The 24,962-nt window shown below is 37.8% G+C and overlaps 3 protein-coding genes across 4 annotated transcripts; all 3 read right to left on the reverse strand.

Moving 5' to 3' along the window:
• Nucleotides 1–1,512: 1,512 nt before the first annotated feature.
• Nucleotides 1,513–12,862, reverse strand: areg (amphiregulin). Of its 2 annotated transcripts, none has more exons than XM_088076533.1 (6): nucleotides 12,737–12,862; nucleotides 7,704–7,877; nucleotides 6,643–6,871; nucleotides 6,356–6,526; nucleotides 4,510–4,623; nucleotides 1,513–1,865 (listed from the first exon to the last, which is right to left on the reverse strand). In XM_088076533.1, exons 1-5 carry the CDS (start codon nucleotides 12,765–12,767, stop codon nucleotides 4,530–4,532), a joined length of 699 nt encoding a protein of 232 aa, XP_087932659.1. In that variant the 5' UTR covers nucleotides 12,768–12,862; the 3' UTR covers nucleotides 1,513–1,865; nucleotides 4,510–4,529. The 2 variants fall into 2 exon arrangements, with proteins under 2 accessions (XP_087932659.1, XP_087932658.1); XM_088076532.1 differs by lacking the exon at nucleotides 12,737–12,862 and adding an exon at nucleotides 8,579–8,738.
• Nucleotides 12,863–13,195: 333 nt separating this feature from the next.
• LOC121943904 (proepiregulin-like) lies at nucleotides 13,196–21,651 on the reverse strand. The gene is made up of 5 exons (XM_042487505.2): nucleotides 21,344–21,651; nucleotides 16,548–16,631; nucleotides 15,467–15,593; nucleotides 15,224–15,370; nucleotides 13,196–14,309 (listed from the first exon to the last, which is right to left on the reverse strand). The coding sequence occupies exons 1-5, from the start codon at nucleotides 21,381–21,383 to the stop codon at nucleotides 14,249–14,251; spliced, it is 459 nt and encodes a 152-aa protein (XP_042343439.2). The 5' UTR covers nucleotides 21,384–21,651; the 3' UTR covers nucleotides 13,196–14,248.
• Nucleotides 21,652–22,316: 665 nt separating this feature from the next.
• Nucleotides 22,317–24,908, reverse strand: LOC121944616 (epigen). The gene is made up of 5 exons (XM_042488471.2): nucleotides 24,753–24,908; nucleotides 24,309–24,425; nucleotides 23,556–23,676; nucleotides 23,255–23,407; nucleotides 22,317–22,709 (listed from the first exon to the last, which is right to left on the reverse strand). The coding sequence occupies exons 1-5, from the start codon at nucleotides 24,784–24,786 to the stop codon at nucleotides 22,655–22,657; spliced, it is 480 nt and encodes a 159-aa protein (XP_042344405.2). The 5' UTR covers nucleotides 24,787–24,908; the 3' UTR covers nucleotides 22,317–22,654.
• Between the last annotated feature and the right edge of the window lie 54 nt (nucleotides 24,909–24,962).

Here is a 24,962-nt window from a genome sequence, read left to right on the forward strand (position 1 = left end):
GGCTTTCTGGCTTTATTTTCCGATGTCTGACTTCAAGTTATTCTGCTGCTATTGAGATTTCACACCTTTCCAACAAACCCCAGACTTTCATGCTGAAATCCGGTGTTTGCTTCCATCTGAATTTTGTGTTTTTTTCTACACCTTACCATTTGATCTTTTGGCCTAATCCTAACCATCCATGATTTTATTGCCAAATCCTAAACCTGCCCTTTTGTTGACATCCCAATGTTGGATGCAATATGCTTTTGTTGCCTAAACATAACCATGTGTTTTGGTAGCAGCATCCCAGAACATCAACAGCAGATGCAGGATACCTGGAGAATGGTATTTGATTGCCCATATCATTTGAACCGAATAAAATTAAGGAAAGTATGGTCATTCCTTCCTACCAGTAACTTAAGGCGTTTTTTACACATTAAAAGGGAATTTATTAATTATACAGTTGTTGATGGATTCAAATTAAAGTAAAAAGTGTGAAAGCCAGTTCTGTGTGTTCTCCCCTAAGCGTTACCCTCTGAAATTTTGCACATTAATACATCACTACAATATGTGCATGTTATATAACATGGACTGGTGACTTTATAAATACTGTATGCAAATCTTAATCTGTAATTAAGTGACACCCAGCAGCTATTTTTGGAGATGAATACTTCTCTGTTAATCACTCTGCTGCGGCAATGCAGACAAGTCATGACTTCAAACAGCCGTGCCATTAAAGAGCAGACAGAAGTTTGTTTGGATAATAACACTCTTCTTTTCGGGCCAAGATTAAGGTTGAAATCTAATTATCTTCTTGTTATGGCATATTTTTCTTTGTGCGTCACTTTAACAAGTCTGTGTCTCACGGTGTTTAAGTGTTGCTCTCTTTGTGTCTACTCTAGGCTCTTTTGTTCCGAACTATCTACTTATATTCAAATTTTTGTTTGTATTTGTGTTGGGAGAAAACCTCCAAGTTACCTGGATTTTCTCAAAATAACTCAGACCCGACACGCCCCCACTTCCTTTCCCAGTGCACCTGTGCCACAGCATGTCGTCTAACCATTCACAAAGCCTCCAACGTCACTGTGCTGCTGAAAACACTGCAGTGCCATAGCAACACAAGTGGCTGACAAGTTTGTTCATGCGGTGTAATGACAGTGGAGAGTGAAAATCTTTGTTTTTTTCTTTGAGAGTAACATAATTAACATTTGCACTTTGTCTCACACACACACACACACACACACACACACACACACACACACACACACACACACACACACACACACATGCACACACAAAAGCCTCAAAAGTTTCCAGCCTCTCATGCTTTTGTATTGCTCTCATGATTCTTTGAATTCCTCGCTGATGTCAGACAGAGCTTCCCTCAGGGTTATTCTCGTCTACTGAATCTGTGTTTGGCTAAAAGGCCGAGCTGTTTGTGTGAGCCGGCTGCAGAGGTATGGGATGCATCCACAGACGGGAATGTAAACACAGAACTCAGGCAGACTTGTGTGAATAAAAAACTCTTTCATCTTAACACTGAGACAATTTATTAGTGATCAAATTCCACCCCTTTTCCAGTGTGAGATGAAGAGCGTTTCTCTGACCTATAACAACAGCAGTGCAATAAATAAAACCGAACCGCACATATTTCGTACAGAATAGGCATCATAACAATAGTCCAACATACAAACATTCATACAGTCATTAGCAATAAATAATCACACTAAATAAATTACATTCTAACAAGTTCTGGACAGTGTTGTTTGTTATTTGTTTTTTTTTTTGTTTTGTTTTGTTTTTTACAGCATTTAATAAAGCAGTCTATTGCTTTCTGGGGTCTTTAAACTCCTCTGGTCCACTTTGTCTTCAAATCGTGCAGCTGGCTGAGGAAAGATGGAGAGAAATCAAACATTAATAAATATATGAGCATAAAAACAATATTAACTCTAAGTAAAAGTAAAACAGTTTTGTAAGAAATCAAAACTGATACATAAAACTCTACGCAGATTAATTACAATGTCAGTTATTTATATCTGTGGATTCTGTGCACTTTTTGGTTACTTCCTCAAAGTAAAAAGTAAAGGACAAAGTAAAATCATTTACAGATACGGTTTTTAAATGTCTAGTGTGTATGTATTTATTGGCAGTTAGTGGTGAGGTTGTAAATTGCAAGACACTGAAATTTCTCCTGTGTGCCAAGCATGTAGCAGAAGTGTAATGGACACGAAAATGACCCTATCCAGAGCCAGCCAGTACGTTTACATGCGCAGTAAAGCTGAACTATGGTTAGAGCTCGGTTAGGCTATTTCATTGACTTGCTTTCCTTGTCCCAGTATACTTGTGGGGGATCACTGATTTATTGAGTATTTCGGGACTCTGTCGATAGTTCAGCTAGTTGCTATTGGCCCTTCTTCCGGTTGACATATTACGTTACATATTAAACAAGTTAGCAAACGCAAATGGGTTGCATGTTAAACAGTGACATGGATAACTTTTCTGAGCTGTAAATGCTATATACTGTTATGTGTACTCATTACATTACTTTTTACCTTCTTATTGTCTTGTTTTCCCTGGCTTTCTTCAATGAATTTATGCTGCACAACATGGCAAAGCCCAGTGAAGGGACTATGGAGCATGTGCAGAACATCAAGGCCAGTTCATATCCAGTTGAGGCGTATACATGAAATAGTAAAACGACCCCTAACCACATTACCTAGTTGTGTTAGTCCGACTTTGATAAATAGCACAATGATTTAATTTTTTTCTAACACCATGTAAACGTACTTAGTGTTTAGTTTATCCATTCTGGGCTACTGTAGAACTACGCGGTGTACTCCATGGAAGAGGACCCACTCCGTATGAAGACATAAACCGCTCACAAGGTAATGAAAACACAACAAACAGGGTTATGGTCCTGATATTACAATATATCTCTAAATCCCACTACTGGATCTTTAAAGCCACTGCATGTGGATCTGTACATGATCGAGCATCTTACAAATGATTGTAATGAAATAAGCATGTGTTTGCACAAAAATGCAAAATTTACAGACCAGCTTCCTGATTCAGCTTTGGCTTACTATAACATTTTGTGTGTGTGCACTTTTGGTTTAAGTTTTAAATAAAGTTTAATAATCTGGTTGTTGTAGAAATGTTGCTGATATTCCATAGCTCAGCAATTGCTTTGGTGGGTACAATCTTTTTAGAACTGATAGACATAATAGCTGAAGTCATATTTTTCACATTAGAGAAACTATTTAATGCCTGAAAATGAATGCATAGAGAATTCATGGTCATGTGGTAACGGATCTCATTTACCAGCCAGTTTCAATCTGAAGTATAAACTTACAGTTTTTAAGTGCTAATGTTATACAGGTTTCAGCTCTTCAGTCTTAATCGTATATGTGAGGCAGACTTGCTTTTCTCACGGTGGACACTGAGTGACGCACGACCTATGATGAGAATGTTGTACCGCCGCATTGTTTGTCTCGAGGTTAAATTTTCTGTGTGAACACGTGAAGTCTGCATGTGTGCTTGCGTGCATTGCTCACTAAGTTCTGACCTCATGTAAGCAGAGTAATTAAGCTGTAACATCAGGGTCACCGCGTGTACAGTCAGTGTGTCAGTGTACTGTTATTGTTTGGACACACAGGTGAATGTGTACGATGGAGTGTGTGGCTTTTCTTTACGCTGGTATGCGGTGCAGAGCTGGGACAGGCCGAGACACCCCCAGGTTAATCCACACTAATTCCTCGAGTGGGGATTCCTCTTTGCGTGATGCAACTTGCTTGTTCAATAACAACAACAGGCGTACGGGCTTTTCTGTTACTCTCTGTGCCCACTCCTTCCTGTTTGGCTTAAGGCTCACGTGAGTAGAGGCCAGACACCGCCCTCTGAGGACTTAGGCAAGACTTTTTTGAAGAAATACATCACCAAAATATACACAGCCGGAAATACAGGAGTGCCCGATTGCATGTCCTTCTCACAGCATCACAATATTGCTTGCACAAATGGCATTAACACAGAATCAGCATGAGCAGGTTTGGTTTTCAGAGCAGTAGATCAGATCAGTACATTCAGGAACTTAACAAAAATCAAGGCTGTGCAATGGAAAGCCAAAGATCCGATCTGACTTCAGTTTTGAAGACGTTTGAAACTGTAGAGGCCTCTTGGATGAGAGGTGTTACATCTTCAAGAGAGTCAAGCAAGTCCAGTTGCCTCCAGTTTTCTAATATAGCATTTAGAAAAACCCATCTTAAAGCAGACAAGCGCACTGTTTAAGCCTTACACTGTTAGCCTCCATACAAGCTATATTTTAACATTAGAAATGTTAAGCTTGGGAGCTACAAATTACACTGCCAAATGAAGCTCTCAAGTTTGTGGGACTTGAGATGTTTATGAATGTTAAGGCATCAGAATTTCTTTGATTTGATACAGATGAACTCAGTACAATGTAAGAAGTACAGTAAAAGTACAGTGACTGTGTGTGTGTGCACATAATTAGATCAAAACCTCTGCGACACCTACCTCATTGTAACTCGACGCCCTTACACCACGACGTCCCCGATGGGTTTCTGTAGCTTCTCCTGCTCTGCCCCAGTTCCCAGGTAGGATGCCAGGAAGTTTTTATGTGACCTGTAACTACAGAAGACATTCAACATTGGTATAAAAGCCAAGTAGGCTATAATTCTCGTGATTATGATCATAGTTAAGTTGTTTTGAAAAGCAGGAGTGCAGAGTCAGGTACATGGCTTGATCCTGTCTAGACAAAAATGAAATTCAAGGCGTGTTTTTATTGCTTGTGGCAGTGATTTCTTTAGATTGCAGCACTCTAAAGTACAGTGATCATAAAAATTCTTACATGACTTTTGAATTTCTGGAATTTCTGGCTACTTGTATCTGTAAAGCAGTGGACTGTTGACTTTGTCCCACATTCCAACAATCGCTGTTATTTGGTTACACACTGATAAGGGACAGTGATTACACAGTTCTTGTTACACTATTACGGTAAGCAAGAGATGGCAGTTTGAAATCAAGAATGAGTAATGCATATGTATGTCAACGTGACACAATTTAAAAAGTCTACAATAAAAGTAAGACTGAGACGTAGGAGTCACTGAGTCCAGCTTGTGGAGGTGGTGAGCAATAGCTGTAAAGTGTGGGCGTGTTTGGGTGTGTTAATGTGCTTTTTGATGTGTCAGTGTGTTTAGAGGTGTTTATTGGGCAGAATGTCTGGATTGTGATGTGTGTTAGGTTTGAGGTGTGAATGGTTTCCCTCGTGCGTTTTCACTTAAATCTTCGGGTTATAAAGAATAAATAAGAGGGGGGCTTTAGCACCAAACAACTGACATCAGGTCTTTTCTTATATTCTCACCTATGTGAAAATAATACCACAGTGGGAGAAAGAAGCAGGTTACACTGACAACCAGTATATTTTTGATCTGGCGTGGATAGTATTGTGACTTTTGAGGTTAAAAAGAAGCATTTTTAAGTTTAATACCTAAAAATGATGTACAAACTGTACTCACTCACACAAATCATCCCCTCTATTTAAACGAAAAGGATAAGAAAGCCAAAACATAGAATGCTGGTGAATCCAGCTTTTTCTCGTCACATTTGATTCACTTTTGGTTGGGACACACTTTGCATTTTTCTCTAACATTTATTAACATTTTCCTGCCCTATAAAGAAGTATAACTTTAATTTAAGCACATTTTGATGATTATCAAGATATTATCGCCAATTGCGGTTATTTGGGCCGAGATAATCGTGACACAAAATGTTCATATTGTGCCATGCCGAGTGCAGAGACCCCTAAAAATAAGACATAAAATTATATAGTAAAGATAATAAGTAGACAAAATAAGTAAACACGTTTTAATTTATGTATTCAACTGATTGGTGGTTATAGGAATCGTACAATCGCTATATTCTTCATTCGATATTTATATATTTATATATATTAATATTTATTTTATATTATATTTATATTTATATTTATTTTGATATAATTATTATATTGATGAATTTAGTAATACTTTAACTTGTCTGATAACCTTTGACTATTTTGCCAGTTTCATTCTGATTTTTCCCCTCTTGTCTTTCCACTTTATCTAACTGGCAAAACTCCCATGTATACACTTGGCTTATCACTTCCACCTTTGTTAGCTTATGCAGGTTTAGATCTCCGCCGAGGCTCATATGAAGTCAGTACCTGCATCTTTACACTTGTCACTGAGAAGTTTGTCCCAGTTTTACCACATGATCCCTCACTGGCTTCCCACCCACAAACACACGCTCCTTCTGAAAGCCACACAGATATGATGCCTCTGAATTACAGTGTTTAAACCAAAATATCTACGAGCATACTCACTGAGCACAGGTCATGAGCAGGATGGCGGTGCAGCTGATGACCGACAGAACCACGGCGATGATCACCAAGACCGTCTGCACCAACTCAGTATTGTTGACCTGATCGGACTTGTTTTTAATCGTCCCCAGAGTTTGGATCCCACAGCGCTCCCCATCGTAACCCCTCATACATCTGCAGAGTAAAAAGCTGATGTCAAATATCGAACTAAAACATGTTTGAAAGAGATTTGAATTTGGTATGAAACGTACTTGTAGCAAACACACAAAGTGAAGTGATGCTGTACTCACATGCACACTGGCTCCTGCAGGCCCTCTATGTACTTGCAGTAACCATGGATGCAGTAGTCCAGGTGGGTGGAGGTGCAGGGGTCCTCTGTGCTGCTGAGAGTCGACGTGTATCCATCGGTGAAGAATGAATGCTCGGGGTTGAGAGGAGTCGTGTTTTTGCTCCTGTGCCTGTTCCTCTTCTTGCCTTTGCCTTTCCTTTTCTTTTTCTCATCTTTAGCGGGATGTAACTCTGTAGGAGGAGAAACTGAAGTTAAAACTGAGATGTATTGCCTAATTTATGTTTAAAATTAAATGACTTTCAGGCTCAGACAAGCTTATAAGATGTTAAATATTCAGGCACAGATACAAGAGGAAGACAACCTTGGATCTTACCAGTTATGTATTTTTGTGACAGTAAGACAAAACTTTCAAACAAAAGATTTTTAAGTCAATAAAATATTTGTATAATTAAAAAGGGTATCCTGAAAACTGTATCTGTCTTTGACCAAATGTCTTTAGACTGCGGCAAGTGTGTTTTCTTACATACTTTTTTGATTTAAAAAAAAAATATATATCTTAAATGTCTTCTCTAAACAAAAACTCCCCCCTACACGGTACCATAGATGAATGATTTGTTTTTTTTAATTACAAAGGGAGCTATTTCATATTGTCGGATTTTTACTATCGATGTTCCGATATGGATGATTTTTCTGTTGAGAAAGCAAAATTATTTCCAGGATATCAGTTCAAGACGGGTTCGGGCCAGCGTTAGGGCCAAGTGTTTAGGGGGTTAGCCATCCTAATGGCTACCTGAAAAGCTGCATACATCTTGACTTTTGTCCCATACTATATAAAACCTATTAAAGGTTATTTTCTATTAAAATATCTTTAATTTTGCACTATTCAAAAAGAATGCCGGTTTTGTTTCTTTACTTCTTCAATGCACTCAGAAAACATATATTTACTGATCTCAGATTGAGTTATTCTATTAACAGCTACATTCGAGTTTTAACCGAAATCAACCAGTATTTTAATCAGAATATATGTATAAAATAAAAAAGATCAGAGTATGGTTGTTGTACCTATAATGCTGACATTTTCGTTGTCTCCTCCCGAAACTTCCTCGTCTACTTCCAGCTCATCATCATCACTCAGCGAATTCTGGAGGTCCCCCCCAGAGGCCGGACCCCCGCTCACTCCGGCTAGATCACCGGAGAACGTGGCCTCAGATCTCTGAGCACCTACAGCACCGGAGACTATAAACCAGATAAAGAGAATGATGAGTGAGATCACATGAAAACGATAACCAGTAAAAAGCAATTAGGGTCAAAGTTGAAGTCATATGATGCAGTTTGATGTTAGTTTTTATGTCAAGGCTCAGTCTTTTTAAAGCACCAGAAGACCTGATTCTGTTGCCATAAAGAGATTAAATGAATGACAATTATCCAGAAGTGTTACTTTTCTAGTTAAAAAGACAAAAATAAAGACATTTATTCTCTTCAGGCAAACAGGAACTTTCTCAGTTAGCTCTTATAAGTATTGTACTGTATAATCTTGACCCATTTACATCTGACTCATACATTCATCTTAAAATTTGGAGAGATTTTAAAGTAGACACTGTATCCACACTGAAACCAGTACAACCAGTCCACATCAAGAACTGAACTGTACCTGAACAATTCATTCACAGCAGCCAAGAACAATGATGAATAGGACTCAATCACAGGCCAATGAAGTATCTGAAGTATGCTGACCTTTTCACAGAGCGCCGCACTTCTGACACGGATTATTTTCTCTAAAAGTCCTGAATATCTCTCTCCTGCCCGACAAATCCTCACTTGCTTTTCTTCATTCTTTTGCCCCCTCCTCATCCTGTCTTCATACCATTTTTCATTTCTTTCCATTTCATTGAATCACACTCTCTGCACACACACACAGAATACAAGTCCAGACTTACCGAAGCACAGGAGACAGGTGAGGACGAGAGGGTTCATATCCCAGGAAGAGTGTTGTGTGTATGACAGTCCTGCTCTAATCTGTGTGTGCAAGTGTGTGTTGGAGTGTGTGGTTCTCCCCTGCTGATAGAGATTGTGCTCTCTTTACCTCCGCTGGGTGCAGCTTTTATAGACCAACGCCTGCCTCTCGACTCCAAGGAGAAAGAAGGGTGTGTGTGTGTGTGTGTGTGTGTGTGTGTGTGTGTGTGTGTGTGTGTGTATGCATGTGCATGTCCGTCCAAAAGAAGCAAGAGAGGTTCATGCAATCAAGCTGTGTGTGTCTGTGTGTCTGTGTGTGTGTGTGTGTGTGTGTGTGTGTGTGTCTAATGATTAATCTGCCTCAGGCGACACATTTTGCACCTCATGTTCTCAAACATGACGAGGCTCCTTTCGGGGAATAATGAGTCTAAATGGAATCGAGACACAAAACAGTTTGATGTATTCTGACTTGTTTCTCAACACCACTAAAACACACACACACACACACACACACACACACACACACACACACACACACACACACACACACACATTTGTTCCTGCTTCTTTAACTGTAATCACTTCCGCACGTCTCCCTCTATGGTCACGAATTAGATTAGGCCATAATTACAGCATCAATCCATTAGTGACACCCACACACACACTCATAACACACTATTAACAGGTAAAAAACCTTGTGTCAACTTTCCAAACAGTGTAAAAAAGCTATTTTTTATAGCTACTTTTTTGTATTATTAAGTGGTATTGAAAAAATTTAATGCACTTAAAGGGTTGAAAACATATTTAAAAAATCAACCAAAAACTGAAGACTCAAAGTTTTTACTTGGCAACAATGATACACACACACCTTTGTTTGTAATAAACTGAAACCAGGAGTGCACTTTAGTCCAGGTACAAAGATGGTCAATAGAAAGAAAATAAATGACGGCGATAATAAGAATCATAAAATATTTTTATGATTTAAAGTGATATCATGTTCAGATATGAGCAAATGTTGAGAAAAAGGTCTAAAGATGGTAATCAAACATGACTTAATCTGAGATAAGTCATGTTTTAATAACTTCCACTCTTAAAAATAGATTATTTCATGTCTATTTTCATTCAGTAACTGGTTAGAAACACTAAATCTGTCAGTATCCCCATGTGTGTTTTATGTTGTTCTTTTTGTGTGTGTGGTTTGATTAAATGAAGTTACTATTTCGGCACACTGTAACCAAGAGGAGACCTTAAGGCCTGGGTGGGGATGCTGCACAGATGGGTGTGTTGATAATGTTGTTGTGTCTGCACACAGAGGCTATCCCATCGCCCGCTGGTATCCTTTAGAAACCTGCGAGGAATGCTCTGAACTCTCATTCCTTTGGCCTCCACAGCGACCAGAAGCTCCTGACTCGTTTTGTTTATAACGGCGGTGGATCCTGAATTGTTTGGATTATGTGCAATGACATTGAGGATGTGTGATATGAATGTGTGGAAAGTCTGACACAAGCTCGGAGAGATGCACCTCATAACAGCCGCCCACTGTAAACACACACTGCTACGTAGCTAATGAAGGAGGGAAACGTTCGGATACACAAATACAGCCGTATCTATTTGGATAAAACTTTGAATCATGCATTAACACAAAACAGTTATAATCTCAGTATCTGGTAGGATTAAACAGCAATTTGTGTTTGGTTTCAGGCTGTCCTTAAATTGGGCTTTTAACCCTTTGAAACCTTAGCAAATTGGCTTAATTTCTGTCAAAACATGGGAAGAAGGCAATGAGCAACGAAAGAAGAAATAACCCAAAATTTAGAGAGAAATTAGTGGAATTTATTAAAAAACGCAAAACAAACAGAGAAACAAACAAAACCCCAAAACAAAACAAAACAAAAAGAAAAAATATAATTGAAGTAAAAACAAAAAGAAATAAGTAAATTACCTAGATAAAGCATTTAAAAAACTATAATATCATAATAATGTCTGATAAATAGAAATAAAGCTTTTTATCTAATTCCTTAGACTTTTTTTCTTAGCTTTTTAAAAATAGTTTTCTAAATCTACTATTTTTTTGCAATCTGTGTAACATGTCTCACCACATTGCTCATTGCCTTTTTCCCCTGTGTTTTTGAAAGTAATCAGATCAATTTACTCTGGTTTCAGAGGGTTAAATACTTGGAAAAGGCATCTGACAGCAGCACAAGAAAAGTGATGTCGCTCCAGGTTTCAAAGGGTTAAACTGATTGCCCTGATTTGTATCACCTGTCCCAGTTGGCATTACAGGTGACAGCTGTATAATACTGCAGGCAAGTTTTTTTTTTGTTGTTGTTGCATTTTTGCCTTTTTAGTCCACATGTGTTTTACGCCACAAAAAACAAATCTTTTGTAAAATTCCATCCACAATGAAGATTTTTAGAAACACTTTCAGTGTTGGTGTGTAGACAGAGAAAGCAAAATTTTGGGGTTGTGACATCAAAATGTGCATCATTACACAAACACACAAGCCTCGCTTACAGGACTTTTGACATGTTTAGAGGTGAATGTACACTGTATTGAGGAACAGATGAGTCAGGCTGCAATATGAAGGTCACTGCCTCAGGTGGCCTTTTGGTTATAGCTTTTTTCAGGCCTTAGTTGGCCAACAACTTGAGAGTTTGAGTTAAATGGCCACCTTTGGGTTTTGGCATACTTTTGACAGTGCTTCAGCTGTGTTTTGTTCTTTATGGGTTTTTTTGTTGTTGTTGTTGTTTTTGCTTTTATATTTGATAGGATAGGGCCTAAATAGACTTTGTTTGCATAAATATCAATCTCACAATAATATTGCAAGAAAAGTCAGATGATCATTAGGGTTCCTCCTCTGGGAACAATGAATGTCTGTACAAAAGTTTGTGTCAATTCATGTCATAGATGCTGAAATATTTCACTGAATAAACTGGGGGCCGATCAGCATACATGCATTACCACCCTAAAAGCATGCTGCTTGCTAACAAAAGTAACAGTGAAAAGAAGACATGAACCAGTCATGAGCGGCAAAACAAATGTGTGCATGGCACACGTGGAAGATTTTGTTTTCTAAAAGGACACGCAAGGATGCAGCTTAACAGGGCTTCCACCAACCACATTACTCACGAGCAACCTACTTGTACTTATGCAATATGTAATAACAGTTGCACAGAAGGAGCAGTGTAGAGATTAGAGCAGCATCTCCTGAGTTTTTTGATATGTGTGTATGCACATTCTATATTTAGAGCAATGAGTATGCAACTGGGTGGGTGTGTTTGTGAGTCTGTGTGTGTGCCAGTGCATGCTTATGTGTTTTTAAGTATGTTTTAAACAGATGAGGTGAGTTAATGTTTACATGTGATCATTGTTGTTCATTAGTATACAGAACATTTAGATGCTTCAGTCAGCTGTTAAAATGGCTCATTGACTCTGGCTGAAGCACTAATGAGGGTGCAGAGAGTAAAATGTTGTTATAGATTAACTCGACATTGAACACTGCGCTCGGGAGGTCAGAAAACGACTCCCATAAACATTCCTATTCTTTGCATTGTGTAAGTGTAGCGTGACCTTACAATAGAATATTTATGTTATTATTCAAGCCGTTTTTTAAAAAGGGTAAATGTGAAACTGGTTTCATAAATTTGAAATTATTAATACATTCCTCAGTTAAGTTTTATTTGAACGATCAATGCACTTGCCATGGTTTTTGTGTTGTAGGATGTTTTTGTGCACCACTCTCACACGTGAAAGTAGAACAGCAACAACATGAACAAAAGTATAACCTTAAAATACTGATACTTATAATGTGTATGTGTCAAATGGTTTCTAAGTTGCCTGATGGGGTGATAATTTTTCATTGATTCTTCCAACCTGACATCACATGAGCCTTGGTAATATTGAGTATGTATGAATATGTTTGCACAAAACGTGGACCAACTTTTAAATATGTCCTCTCAAAGTGGCCTCCAAACAAACCCTGATCTCTGTTTTCGCAAGATTTACTATACACTCTTGATAGGTTAGTCACTTTTCCACTGCTACTCTCATGTGTGAGTCTTATTTGAAAGGTAACAGAGAGTCATAGAGTGAATCTAATTTATTGCTACTAAAAGGTTCCCTTGCTGTGTTTTTAGTCCTACCTGTTTTGTAGATCTCTTTCACTGCACACATTTGGCTTTTCAGAGCAGGAGCAGCACAGGTGGCTCACACACATTCAGCAGCAGGGCTCTGAACTGTCCATCAAACACAGCTGTTACTTAATTAAGTAATTACACCTGTCAGGATGTCTTTCGTTAAAATGCTTGTTAAAGGCCTTCATTGATACATGAAGCTACACCTTAAAATTCAAGTAGAACTTCTAAAAAAAAGATCCACAAGACAAAACACAATTTCCCACAGAAACCTACATTTGGAAACTTATCTTAGTAATCAGATGATTCACTTTAACTTATATTGTTGCTCAGTATATAACTGCATTTCAAAAGTATTATTGTGGCAAAACACCTGTGAACATGCACTTGGTATTGATACAATTTTAAAATAAAATTCACACTCATGCTCTAAAGCTTTAGCCCAGAAAAGACTGACAGAGTTAAACGTTTATTTATGTAAATGTAAAATTTTATTAAACATGTTTTACTAAAACTAATGCTAATACTGCTATTGCAAAAATCTTATGTGAAAAAAGTTGAGTTCAAGAGAATAAGTGATGACATGGATGAAAAATGTGAAAACTGTATAAACACTTGAGAAGAATTTGAAGACTCTCAGCGGTTACTATCACACAACAATGTCATATGAGGTGAGACTGAAGTCAATGAAAAAGAAATCTGTGAAATAGTGGTAACAGAGCTTCCAAAACAAGACGTGTAGTGTATACAAGTGTATACAATAATAGACAATAATAGACAATGTATACAATAATACTTTATAATAAATTATCAAAATAAGAATATTCTCTGACAAAAAGCAATTAAAAACAGAAATGTTAAACCCAGTGGAGAGTTTCAAGACAACAATGGCTTTTAAAAATATTCACCAGAGCTACAAAAGGCAAAAAGAAACAATAAATATAAGTAAAACAAGTCAGGAGTGTAAAGTATAAATTAAAATACCACAAAAGAGTGCAGAAATGTGCTGTAGGAAGACAAAAGGCAGCTAAGGTTAGGATTTTATTCTCAATATGTTTTAGTTCATGATTGCCTAAATATCTAAAAGCATGGATGATTGCCAGAGGGTCCGAAATGTTCGACAGTCGTGTTGGTAAATTCTTACCTAATATTTGTTTAGACATTTTTGTATGACTTTTCCATGACCCACCCTCCTTATCACCCACAGAAACTGTCTTTGTGCGTCTCACCATTCATCTTTTCAAACATGAGGGCAGCAGGTGCTGAAACACGAGAACCGTTGCGGCTGGGAACAACAATCGCACCGAACAAAAAAGCTGACTCTTTTTTTAACATTTTTAAACTCTTTGCGTGATCTGCTTGCTTGATAAAGTGATCCAAAGCTGGGCAACATCCGTAAAACCAACCACTGAGCGAAAGCTCGTCAGGTGACGTCATGATATGTTGAAATTTTCTCATATGAAACCGGGGCAGTCCTGGTTTGCTGGTTTTCCAGAAGCGGAGGATGCAGTGGGTGTGCGTCTAAGCTGTCTGAACTCCTTTGTAACCCTGCCGCTTTTGCTGCCGTGGATTTTTCTTATACCTGTAAAAAATATTCACAGATCATTTATTCAGTTTTTTTAAAAGGGTGCTAAGCAAATGATTAATTTCGTACTCAACCATCCTTAAATAAAATTATCTTTGAAAACCAAAAACTGCAGAGTGACCCAGTTTAAATGTCCAAAGAAATGCCTTTGAGATAACCATCATCCGTGGTTTGACGTGTCGCTGCACGAAACAGGGCAGATGTTAGGGCAGACTTTACGTCACAAGGGGCTTGATTTGAAACATGTGAAACACCTGCAGGTTTTACATGATGACAGGTGTTGAGTCTGAGTCACCCTCAAGTCTATGATCACACTTCATTTGCATGTCAACAACTAAATGCATCTGTGAAAAGAAAAGAAACAAGAGTTTCAGTGTAAAAAAAATGTTTTGCTTTACTTTTTTGTACTTACATTTAGTTTATAACCATGCTTGTTGTGGCTGAAATAACACTACAACAGTAAAGTTGTGGGTCAAGACTGATAAACAAAAAGCTGTAACTCTCTATTAAGCCCTGAGCTGCCCATTCAGGAGATACTCCTCTGCAAGCAACCAATTTCACATTGTCACATTGTCACATTGTTTTCATTTATGTGTTTTGGCATATTGTCTAAACTAGCTGGAATAATCTGAAAAACTGCAGCATGTCAACACTAACAAGCTTTCTGATTATTTTCTAGCATCCAAGGACAATGTGGAGGAGTTAAAGGTGGCAACAGTGAATATAGATTCAAAATTAAAAATGTAACATTTTCATGTCAAAAAAGCATTTTGGAAGATGGCCATCTGCATTCCTGAAACAACAGTATTGACAAAAACTAACTTCATCATCATAATACTTTTAAAAATAGTTAAATTGTGTCAAAAATCAAAAGGCAAACACACACACTTATTCACAGACTGAGGCCTTACCATTTGCAGCAGAAGTACAGAGCTCCAGCCAGACCTACAATCAGCAGAGTCACACAGAAAATGGTGACAATGATCTGCCCTTCTCCCATTGGCTGAAACACCAGCTCCGGGTTGTTACACCTGGGGCCGTAGAAGCCCCTGTCACACCTGCAGCACATAGACATGAGTCATTCACCATCACACCTGAAAACTGAAACTAGCACACACACACACACACACACACACACACAAACAGGATCGTACTTGCAGTGGTGCTCATTGATGTCCACCAGAAGCATGCAATGGCCATTGTTCATGCAGTAGCTGTCGAAGGAGCTGTCGCAGTTCTGTGTTGACCGCCTCACCACATGAGGGCGCTCTTCTCCCTGTCCTGAAACACCAAAACAAGAGGGAAGGATTGAAACCTTTTCACAGGAAACTGCATCATTTTCACAGTGTAAATGAACATTTATGCATGTTTAGAGATCCTCACATCTCGTTAGCTAAGCCCCAAATGTGAGTATAAGCTGCAGCTGTGCTTGCATTGTTTGCTTTTATTTTTGCAGAAGTAAAAGGGCTATCGCTAGAACACGAGTGTCTGCATAGATTTTGGGGCGCGCACACACACACACACACACACACACACACAGAGAGAGAGACACTAAAAACATAAAAGCAGCAGTAGACTTCTATGAGGACAAAATTAAAGACAATTCTATCACAAATTGATGCACAAAAGGCACAAATTTGTGCAGGAAATACAGTGTTTGACACTCAAACTCTCTGCTGACCTGTTTGGCAGAAAGAAAATAATTCCAACATGAAACTGCTCACAACAAGGCCTGTGGATTATTTTTGATTAATTGGGTCATGATTTCTGGAGAGAGACACTGCTGTTGAGTTCTTCAGATGTATTTTATTAGTGTTTAAGCAACACAAGCTGAGTGCCATTTAGTTGCATCATATTGGAGAAAAGTCACACATCTCTACAGCCAATATCTCCAACACTCAGAAACTTACACCCAAACAATCTAGACTGATAAATAGCACTATAGGTAAATGAAAAGTGTGTATTTCAGGGCTGTACTGTCCCTTTGAGAACTGTAGAAGCCTTTATATGTTGTCTACAGTCATTTAAAAGCTCCTTAAAAGCCTCATTTCTGCTGCTCTACCGCAGAGTTCATCAATGTTACAACACACTTTGTATGGAAGAGAAAAATATCCCTTAGTGTACATGATTACCTCCAGCTGTCCAAATGCATTGCAATCCTTTAAATTTTGTATTTGCACTAATATTTCAAAGACAAATCCCTGCGTGTTTCTTCTTGACAATTAAAACAATTACCTGCAGGGAGAGAGGAGCTGTCTGTAGTCTGAAGTCTGGGTGAGACGCTCTTGGTAAAAACATATGGCCAGAGCAGCATGACACCTGTGGAACAGAGAATATTTGACTCATTAAATACGCTGAATACACAGTGAGGTCATTCAGCTCTGTACAGACACTGGGTTTTACCGGCCCTGTATAAATCCACAAAATAATGGCTGCCAAACTTTTTGAAGGTTGGTCAAAGGTCAAAAAAATGAATGTGTGAGCCTTTTTTAAAGGTTTAATATATCTATGATGTTGTGATCAGTTTGGGAAAAGTGATTTTCTCTTTTCAATTTCTATTATTGCAGTCAATTTAGGGGCATGAAAAGGTGAAATTGTCCAATAAATCACAACAAAAAAAGAATAACTAGAGAAAAATCAGAATGTTTTTCATATGTCAGATCCAGACAGTCATGTTGGGACTCATTTCGGGGGATTTGAACCATCTAATCACTTAATCCCTTTTTCTTTTTTTAAATTTAAGAGTAGCAACAACCTTTAATTTGTGTTCTCCCATGTGAACATTTATATGTTATTTATAAAAACCTTAATTTGACAGAGAAATATCAGGTTCACATGAACATCAACATATTTACAAAAAATTGCTTTGAATTTTTAACACACAGTTGTGGGTGAGCAGGGGGATTGTTATTTATTGTCACCCCCAAAATGATCTGTGTTTTTCTACTGTGTTTAGATGAGGCGCCACACCAGCATTAAGGAAAACTACAAACGTCAGAAATATTCTCTTTGAGCGTGAAAGGAGAGATTTCCTGCCAAGTTTCTCTGTGTAAACTTTGCCAACCGGGACATGGTGTGGTGCGTCTCGTGTTGCCCAGCCCCACATGCCTGTACCGGCCTGCACAGCTTCATAATGCGTTACGTTTGCAAACGCCCATGCACATTCCTGCAGGCGGGAGAACCTGGATGCAAGATGTGTCTGGTTCTGACTGGTTATGAATCTGGTTATACTTGATATCAAAGCCCAGCCATGGTGCTCTCTCCGGGTTTCTGTTCCTGTCTGTCGTTATGGCTGCAGAGATATTTTCCTCTGTTTTCTGTGCGAGGACTCAAACATGGTTGTTGGGTGGTTTTGAAGTGGCTGATGGGTTGAAAGTGCATAGTGTGCTTGAGCTTGAAGTGTTGACGAAGCAACTTTTCTGTTTTACTAATTAATCACTGTCCAATCAGCCCATTTATATCATTAGACAGTGACTCACTGTAATCCGGCAAGAGCCAGTGTTATCCACCCATCTTCATCGCATTCATTTGGACGAGAGTTACAGCTGTACTTTTCCAAAAGGTTTGTGCAATAACAAGAAAGTTTGGCTCTTTGACTTTGTGAAAGGTTGAATATTCAACATGCTAAACTGGTTTATGCAAATGTGTGGTGCAGGAAAAAAATAAAATCTGGGCTAAAGGTGAGCAGCACCACAACAAACTCACTTTATATGACCCACATAATCCAGCGCAGCAAAAGGAGGGCCGGTTATTAGTGCAAGTCATTTCTTATCAGGATGGTTAACTAGTTAATACTCTACTGTACTTCAGAGAGAAATATTGTACTTTTCAGTCCACTATTTATCGGTTCTGTTACTGGTTATTTTACGGTTCACATCATTGTTGACTTGTGATGCCTTACAAATAAGCAGCCCATTCACCAGAATTAAATGTTGGCATTGTACATTTCTGCAATCCACGGATACGTTACACTTATATGTTACTTAAGGATGACATTTAGTTCAGATTACATGCATATGAGCTGAGCTTCTCATTGGAAGAAGGAGGCTATGGTGGATGACGCCCAGACGAGATGAGCAGATCAGCAGACCACTATTTGAAACCAACAAAAGTGTGCTTTTTATTGTTTTTAAAGTGTTGTTTTTTGGTCGCTTTTGCTTTTTTTGAGAGGACAGCATGTAAGAATGAAAAGAGGAGAGAGAGGGGATGACATGCAGCAAAGGGCCATAAGCTGGAAGTGAACCATTTAAATGAGAGTTTGGAACATGTACAACCCAAACTGGATGTTTTAAGCCAAAACATGTTTTCCTAACCCAGTCTTTTCTTGTGCCAGAACCTAACCACACTTTTACCAGTGCTGTCACAACATAAAGTTGAAAACATAAATGTATACAAGCACAAAGTTTCTGCCACATATAAAATACACAAATGTATAATATCGTGGTTTGCACAAACATTTAATGCCAACATTTATTCTAACTACTGTGTTGGAATAAGAGATGTCTAGTCGGGGCCCCTTGTCCTGTTTCAGGTGTCTGTGAGTTGCCAGCAGCTGATTTCACCGGTAAACTTCTCAGTGATTCCTTTAATATATCTGCTCAATGCCCAATTAGCTTGGATTACTCAATATTTCACAAAAAAGCAAAGATTAGAGAAAGTCCAAAACATTTATAGAAACGTATGCAGCAGAAGTTGTTTTTCGTCTTTCCTCTCCAATGTCATCAAATCGTTTCATGACCCCTCAGATTTATCTTGTGACCCTTTGGAAGGGCATGACCCCTAGGTTGGGAACCACTGGACTAAACTATCAAACTGTATAGCTCCATCTCCACCAGCTACAACTGCATATGCATAACAGGCCAGTATTAACGATCTAATAATGTCATTTCTAACAGTAAATGAGTCACAGTCGACTTTGGTTTTGCAGAACGACAACTTGGATTTTTGATACTTTGAGTGCATTTTCAAGATAACACTTCTGTACTTAATTAGGATTTTAAATGCAGCTATTTTAGGCTACTTACATTGTAGTATTTAGCACCCACTACTGGGCACTCAACAGTTTATACAAGCTTGGATGCTCTATGACTTTTTATAGATAAGAGTGAACCGAAACAACAAGCGAATGACAGATTTAATCAGACCGCATGTGCTTCCAAATAATAAATCTTCCATCCACAGTTTAATTGCCAACATCCTGCAGCATCCCTGAGGCTCTGAGCTCAGCATGTGCGTCAGCTCATGAACACAGGTATTTGGCAGAGGCCCTCACCGGACTCCAAAAACTTCCATCAGGTAGATCTCTACAGCACTTCATACTTGCAGTAAAAAAAATTAAAAGTACTCATTACACAGCATGATAACAATGACAGGGTCATTCTGCTGCTTAATAGGTAAAATTCTTTAACTTTTGTGAACTTTTTTATTTTCTGATAAGTACTTTCATCTAAGTGCATTCTGTAAATATTTTTGCTTTTATATCTAATGGGGTATTTTTACACTGTGGTACTTTTACTTGAGTAAAGGATCTTCCACCACTGGAGGCTGCAAAACAAAAAGAGCAATAAGTTGAAAAAATAAAGAAGAGTAAAATACAGATGACTAAGTATATGGCAAAGTATCCAGATCCTTCACTTAAGTAAAAGTAGCAGTACCATAATAGAAAAACACTCAAATAAAGTCCTGCATTCAAAATGTTACTGAGGCTTAAGTAAAAATACAAAAGTATCACCAGATAAATAAAGTATCAAAAGTAAAAGTGCTCATTTTGTAGGAAAATGGATTTAAACATTATTGGTCAAACTTTCCTGACTTCCCAATAACAACACATTTTCTTTAGCCTACAACTATTTTTTTCTCCTTTTTCTTGCTTTGTTTTTTGTTATTGTTTGAATGCAATTTTAATCTTTTGTGAATGTATTTTATTTAATGTATTTCAATGTAAAGTACTTCAAATTACCTTGTACCTGAATGGTGCTATAAATAAACTGTTTTATTACGCTGTAAATTACCAGATGACCAATAGTGATTCATTAATGTAATATTTTACTGTTGCAGTTTTACAAATGTAGCTAATTTAAACTTAAACTTAACTAAGTAGGTTAATCAACAACAATGCCTTTATTTTGTAAGATGATTTTTAACAGTTTGAAACCTGAGCAAATTGTTTTGATTTCTTTAAAAAACATGGGAAGAAGGAAATGAGCAACAAAAAAAGAAATTACCCCAAAATTTGGAAGAAAAAAAAGCAAAAAGTACAAGAAAAATACCTGTATAATAGTAGAAAAAAATCACAAAAAAGACAAATGTAAAATTCCCCAAACAAGCAAATAACCAGAGAAAAGTGCTTAAATATTATAAGAATTATGTAACATAATTCTAAATATGTAATTATGATAATTATAACAATGAATATAGCTTTTCCCCAGACATTTTTCCTTGTTTTTTAAAAATCCTTTTTACAATCTACAATTTTTTTAGCAGTTCGCAAAACTACTACTACTACTAATACTACCACTACTACTACCTCACTAAGTTGTTTCTAGAGGAACTCAAACCAATATTCTCAGGGGTTCAAAGGTTTAAATACATGTGAAAGTAGACTGGTTACCCCAGGATTCAAAGAGTTAATATAATCTTATTCTGAAAAGTAATAGGCCTACTTGGATCGGAAGTAGTGAAGTACAAAGTAGCATAAAATGTACTGGAGTAAAGTAACAAGCCTACTTCAAAAGCCTATTTCACTTTATACAAGTACTCGCGTAAATGTACTTTACTGTTCGTTTCCTACTTTTGAATCATTTTATTTTAAGGCTATCAGTGGCTTTAACGTCTTTTCTCATCTTCCTTTTGCCACATTTGGCCTTGAGTGAGTCGTTTTTCTCATCTGATTTGCTCGATTTTTATAATAACAGCTTGATTTAAACTCAGTCCACACCTGAACTCTGCAGCTCTAATCCGCCGTCACATCAGTGTCAAACAAATGCGTGAACTTGACTTCTTCCTTTCAAAACATTTAACACACAACTTACCGAGAAGAGAGAGGAGCGCTGACGGTTTGCTGGTCCTCATCTCAGAGCCGGCAGACGGGTCGCTGACAGGAGGCTCCGCGCGGTGGGCTCGCAGGTAAGAACCAGGTGTGGACGCTTCCGATTCGTCAAAATAACTATTAGGTGGTTGAAGGAGGCAGGCGATGTCTCTGCTGGCACACACAAAGCACCGGGCTCAGTCCTGCGGTCTGGGTGTGGTGACAGACTCCTGTAATTTAGACAATTTTACACTTCAAACGTCCAAATAAAAAGAGAGACCCTGAAGGCAGCATTTTACCGAAAAGGAAAAAAAAAACAAAAAATAAGGAGGAGCCTCATCCGTCATCCTTTCACCCACTGATGATCCACTGTTTAAATTAAAATCAAGAAGTTTCATCTGAGTCATCTCATCTTACTCATATTTTGTTTGGCTATTTAACAGTTGATGTTTATGAGCAACTGTAATGAGCCACGATTCAAGTACAAGTACAAAATTATAAAGAGTAAATGCACTATCACTGCAGACAGATGTAGTTTAATTTAATTTAGAAAACCTAATTAAAGACTACCTGTGATATATGTTTAGTTAATTAAATTCTGAATATTATTGTATGATTTTTAAAAATATATATATATAATGTAAAGTAATAAAGTAAGAATATTTAAGCCCTGTGATAACTCATTATGGTTGTTTTTATTCATTATTCTGAAAACAAAGACAACCTATGTGTCATTTTAATATATATATATATATTCACCTACCAAAAATAGTAACTGAAGTATGTCCCGCTAAAATAAAAAAAAAATGCTTCTTGGGCCTCCAAAACACACAATCCATTAATAACTACTAAAAATTTCATCTAGTAGTAGTACATAATCCTCTGTGTGTGTGTGTGTGTGTGTGTGTGTGTGTGTGTGTGTGTGTGTGTGTGTGTTTATTTACCTTTAACCCACAAAAATCCAAGCAACACATATACATTTTTAAATAAATTTATTACAAAATCTTAAATAAACTGAACACTTTAAAATAAGTTATTACAATAAATAGTGACATTTGTTCTCACTCATTCTTCCAAGGACAATTAAGTGATACTTGACCCTGTTTAACATAAAAAGACAGTTTAGTTTTTGCTACGCGTGTTGAATGATCTCAAACTTAATTGTCCTTACTTTATGAACATCAAATGTCAAAGAAAGGGAAAAAAAATACATTGAATTCTGTGTAGATCATGTCCACAGCTATGGGTTTTACAGTATGATGAAATGTTATGATATATTTATAAATAGTGAAAATGGCAGATGAGTTGTAGGAGGTCACACTGATGTCTCAGACGGTGCAGATTTTATTAGTGGAGCTGATTTTTTACACCTGAAAAAAAAATCAGAATTAGAAATGATTCTCTCATTCTTGGTCACAAATCAAGCCATTTTTAAACAAGACTCTTAATTTTCATACACAGTAAAATGGCCTAAATCTAACTGTAAGTACGCCAGTGCTACCAATCTAAAAAGTATTTATTTTATCATTTAAAAGGGGTACACAACCACAAGGCTGGAAAAAAAAACACAGAATTTGTTACTGTTTGATTCTATGAAGAAATCCCAAATTAATGTGCCTTGACTTGATGAGTGATCTCTTGAACATTTTTGATTGATTCCACAGGGAGTTCATTTGGCAGAGAGAAATATGTAATAATAATATGTCCAGAGCACAGAGGATTTAATTTAAAAAAAGCAAATCTAAGCATCTAAGCTCTATATCGCACTACATTTTTGAATCAGGTCTGGGGGAAATTGTTGACTAATGTCAAAGGTGTTTCAGAATTCCCATAAAAGTTATATTGCCGCTGATAAATGCCCCTAATTCCTTCATACAAGTACATCACTGTGTGGAGGAAACCTGCAGATACTCACCTCTTACAAGCAAAGCAGTAAATGATGACGACCAGGACGATGATGAGCATGACTACCCCAAAACTGACACCAATCACTTTCTCCAACTCAGGGAGGCTGTGAATTTGTGCATTGAGGAACAGGCAGCGGCGCCCGCTGAACGAGGACGTGCAGCTGCAGATCACACAGACAAATATGTGAGTGCATTCCAAAGCTGAACACGAATCAACATGTGCATGTGGATAAGAAGCACTGATCATAACTTAGACATATTCAGGTTACTGAGGCTTAAAAAATGTGTGTGTGAGATAACACTTCTTACATGCAAGAAGGCTCGTCGGTGTCTTGAGGGTACATGCACTCTCCACCGTTTTCACAGTAGTTTGCATGTTCACTTCTACATGGTCGGTGGGATCGCAGAACCCGAGGTTTCTCCATAGTGCCTGCAGGGAGAGGCAGAGAGAGTTTCATGGTCAAGTACGGGGGTCCATTTGTGCCAAATTAGAAACAAATAGACACACCAAGTGCTCCAGGATTTTAATGCTGTGTAACGTTTCGGCCCCCTCCCCTTGACATTTCAAGGCCCTTTCATGCTAATCCATTAACAATGGGTCCCATTAAGGTGGGACTCATTGTGCTGTCATTTACTTATCATTTAATGGATTAATTAATCAATTGATTTTTGAGTGGCAAAACTGGGCACCCATAGAGACAAGTGTTCTCCACAGTTTTCTTTTAATTTTTGCACAAGAGAAAATATTGAGTGCACAATTTAAACGTGTTAAAACATTTTCAGAACATTGGGTCAAGATGAGCTCAAGCTTGCAGCAGGTGGGACCCAAACTGCTGTCAGTTATTCAACGTATGATGGATTAATAAATCGATTGTTGAATGGCACTATTGGGCCCCCATATAGACCTGTGTTCCCCACATAGATTTCTACATATTTGCACAAGATGAATCCTAAATCCTGACTACCAAAGTTATATTTCTGAATCCTTTCAGAAATGTGGGTCTCTGTAAACACTAAATCAGTGCTGAAACACAAAAATCAGACAGTATTTAAGATGCTTACTGTTGTTGAGCTGTGTAGTCAGAGGTGAGGTCGACAGAGCGGAAGTTGCTGTGGTCTGGAGGTTGTCAGTCAGAATCGCTGATTGTCCTGCTGAGGTCAGAAGAAGCAGCAGGAGGGCTGGAAACATGGAAATTACATAAACTATGGATTTATACAAATAGATTTTACTGTGAGGTTATTTGTTTTTTTGCTGGGTCTTTGTGCTGCAAAACTACTGTGTAGTTGAGATGTTGTTTTACTTTACAAATGCTGTAATTCCTTTACTTATCAAACATGCACTAGTGCAATCAAAAATCCATTTTCTACTTTTAAGGGGCTACATTACCAAAACACATTTTAATAATATTGTTTGTAATCAAAGAATATTAAGGTACTTTTGAAATAATAACAAACTAGAAACTCCCCTAATGTTACTTTAATTTGAAACCACAAAATAAAACTCACCGTTCTCCAGGTATGTCTGTCTTTGTGCAAACATCTTGTCTTCTGTCGGCGTGATGTCTTGATGTTCTCAGCTCAGCTCCTTCTGTGTGCTCAACAGCAAGCTGCAGCTGAGTTTATATGTGCTGAGCTCCCAACCGCTGAAAATGCCAATCAATGAACCGAATATTTTTTTTTTTTGTCAAATGAGAAGCATTTCCTTCCAAAAACCCA

The sequence above is a fragment of the Plectropomus leopardus genome, chromosome 4, assembly GCF_026936395.1.
Source record: "Plectropomus leopardus strain MGB_pleo_1.0 chromosome 4, ASM2693639v1, whole genome shotgun sequence".
Lineage (NCBI taxonomy): Eukaryota > Metazoa > Chordata > Actinopteri > Perciformes > Serranidae > Plectropomus > Plectropomus leopardus.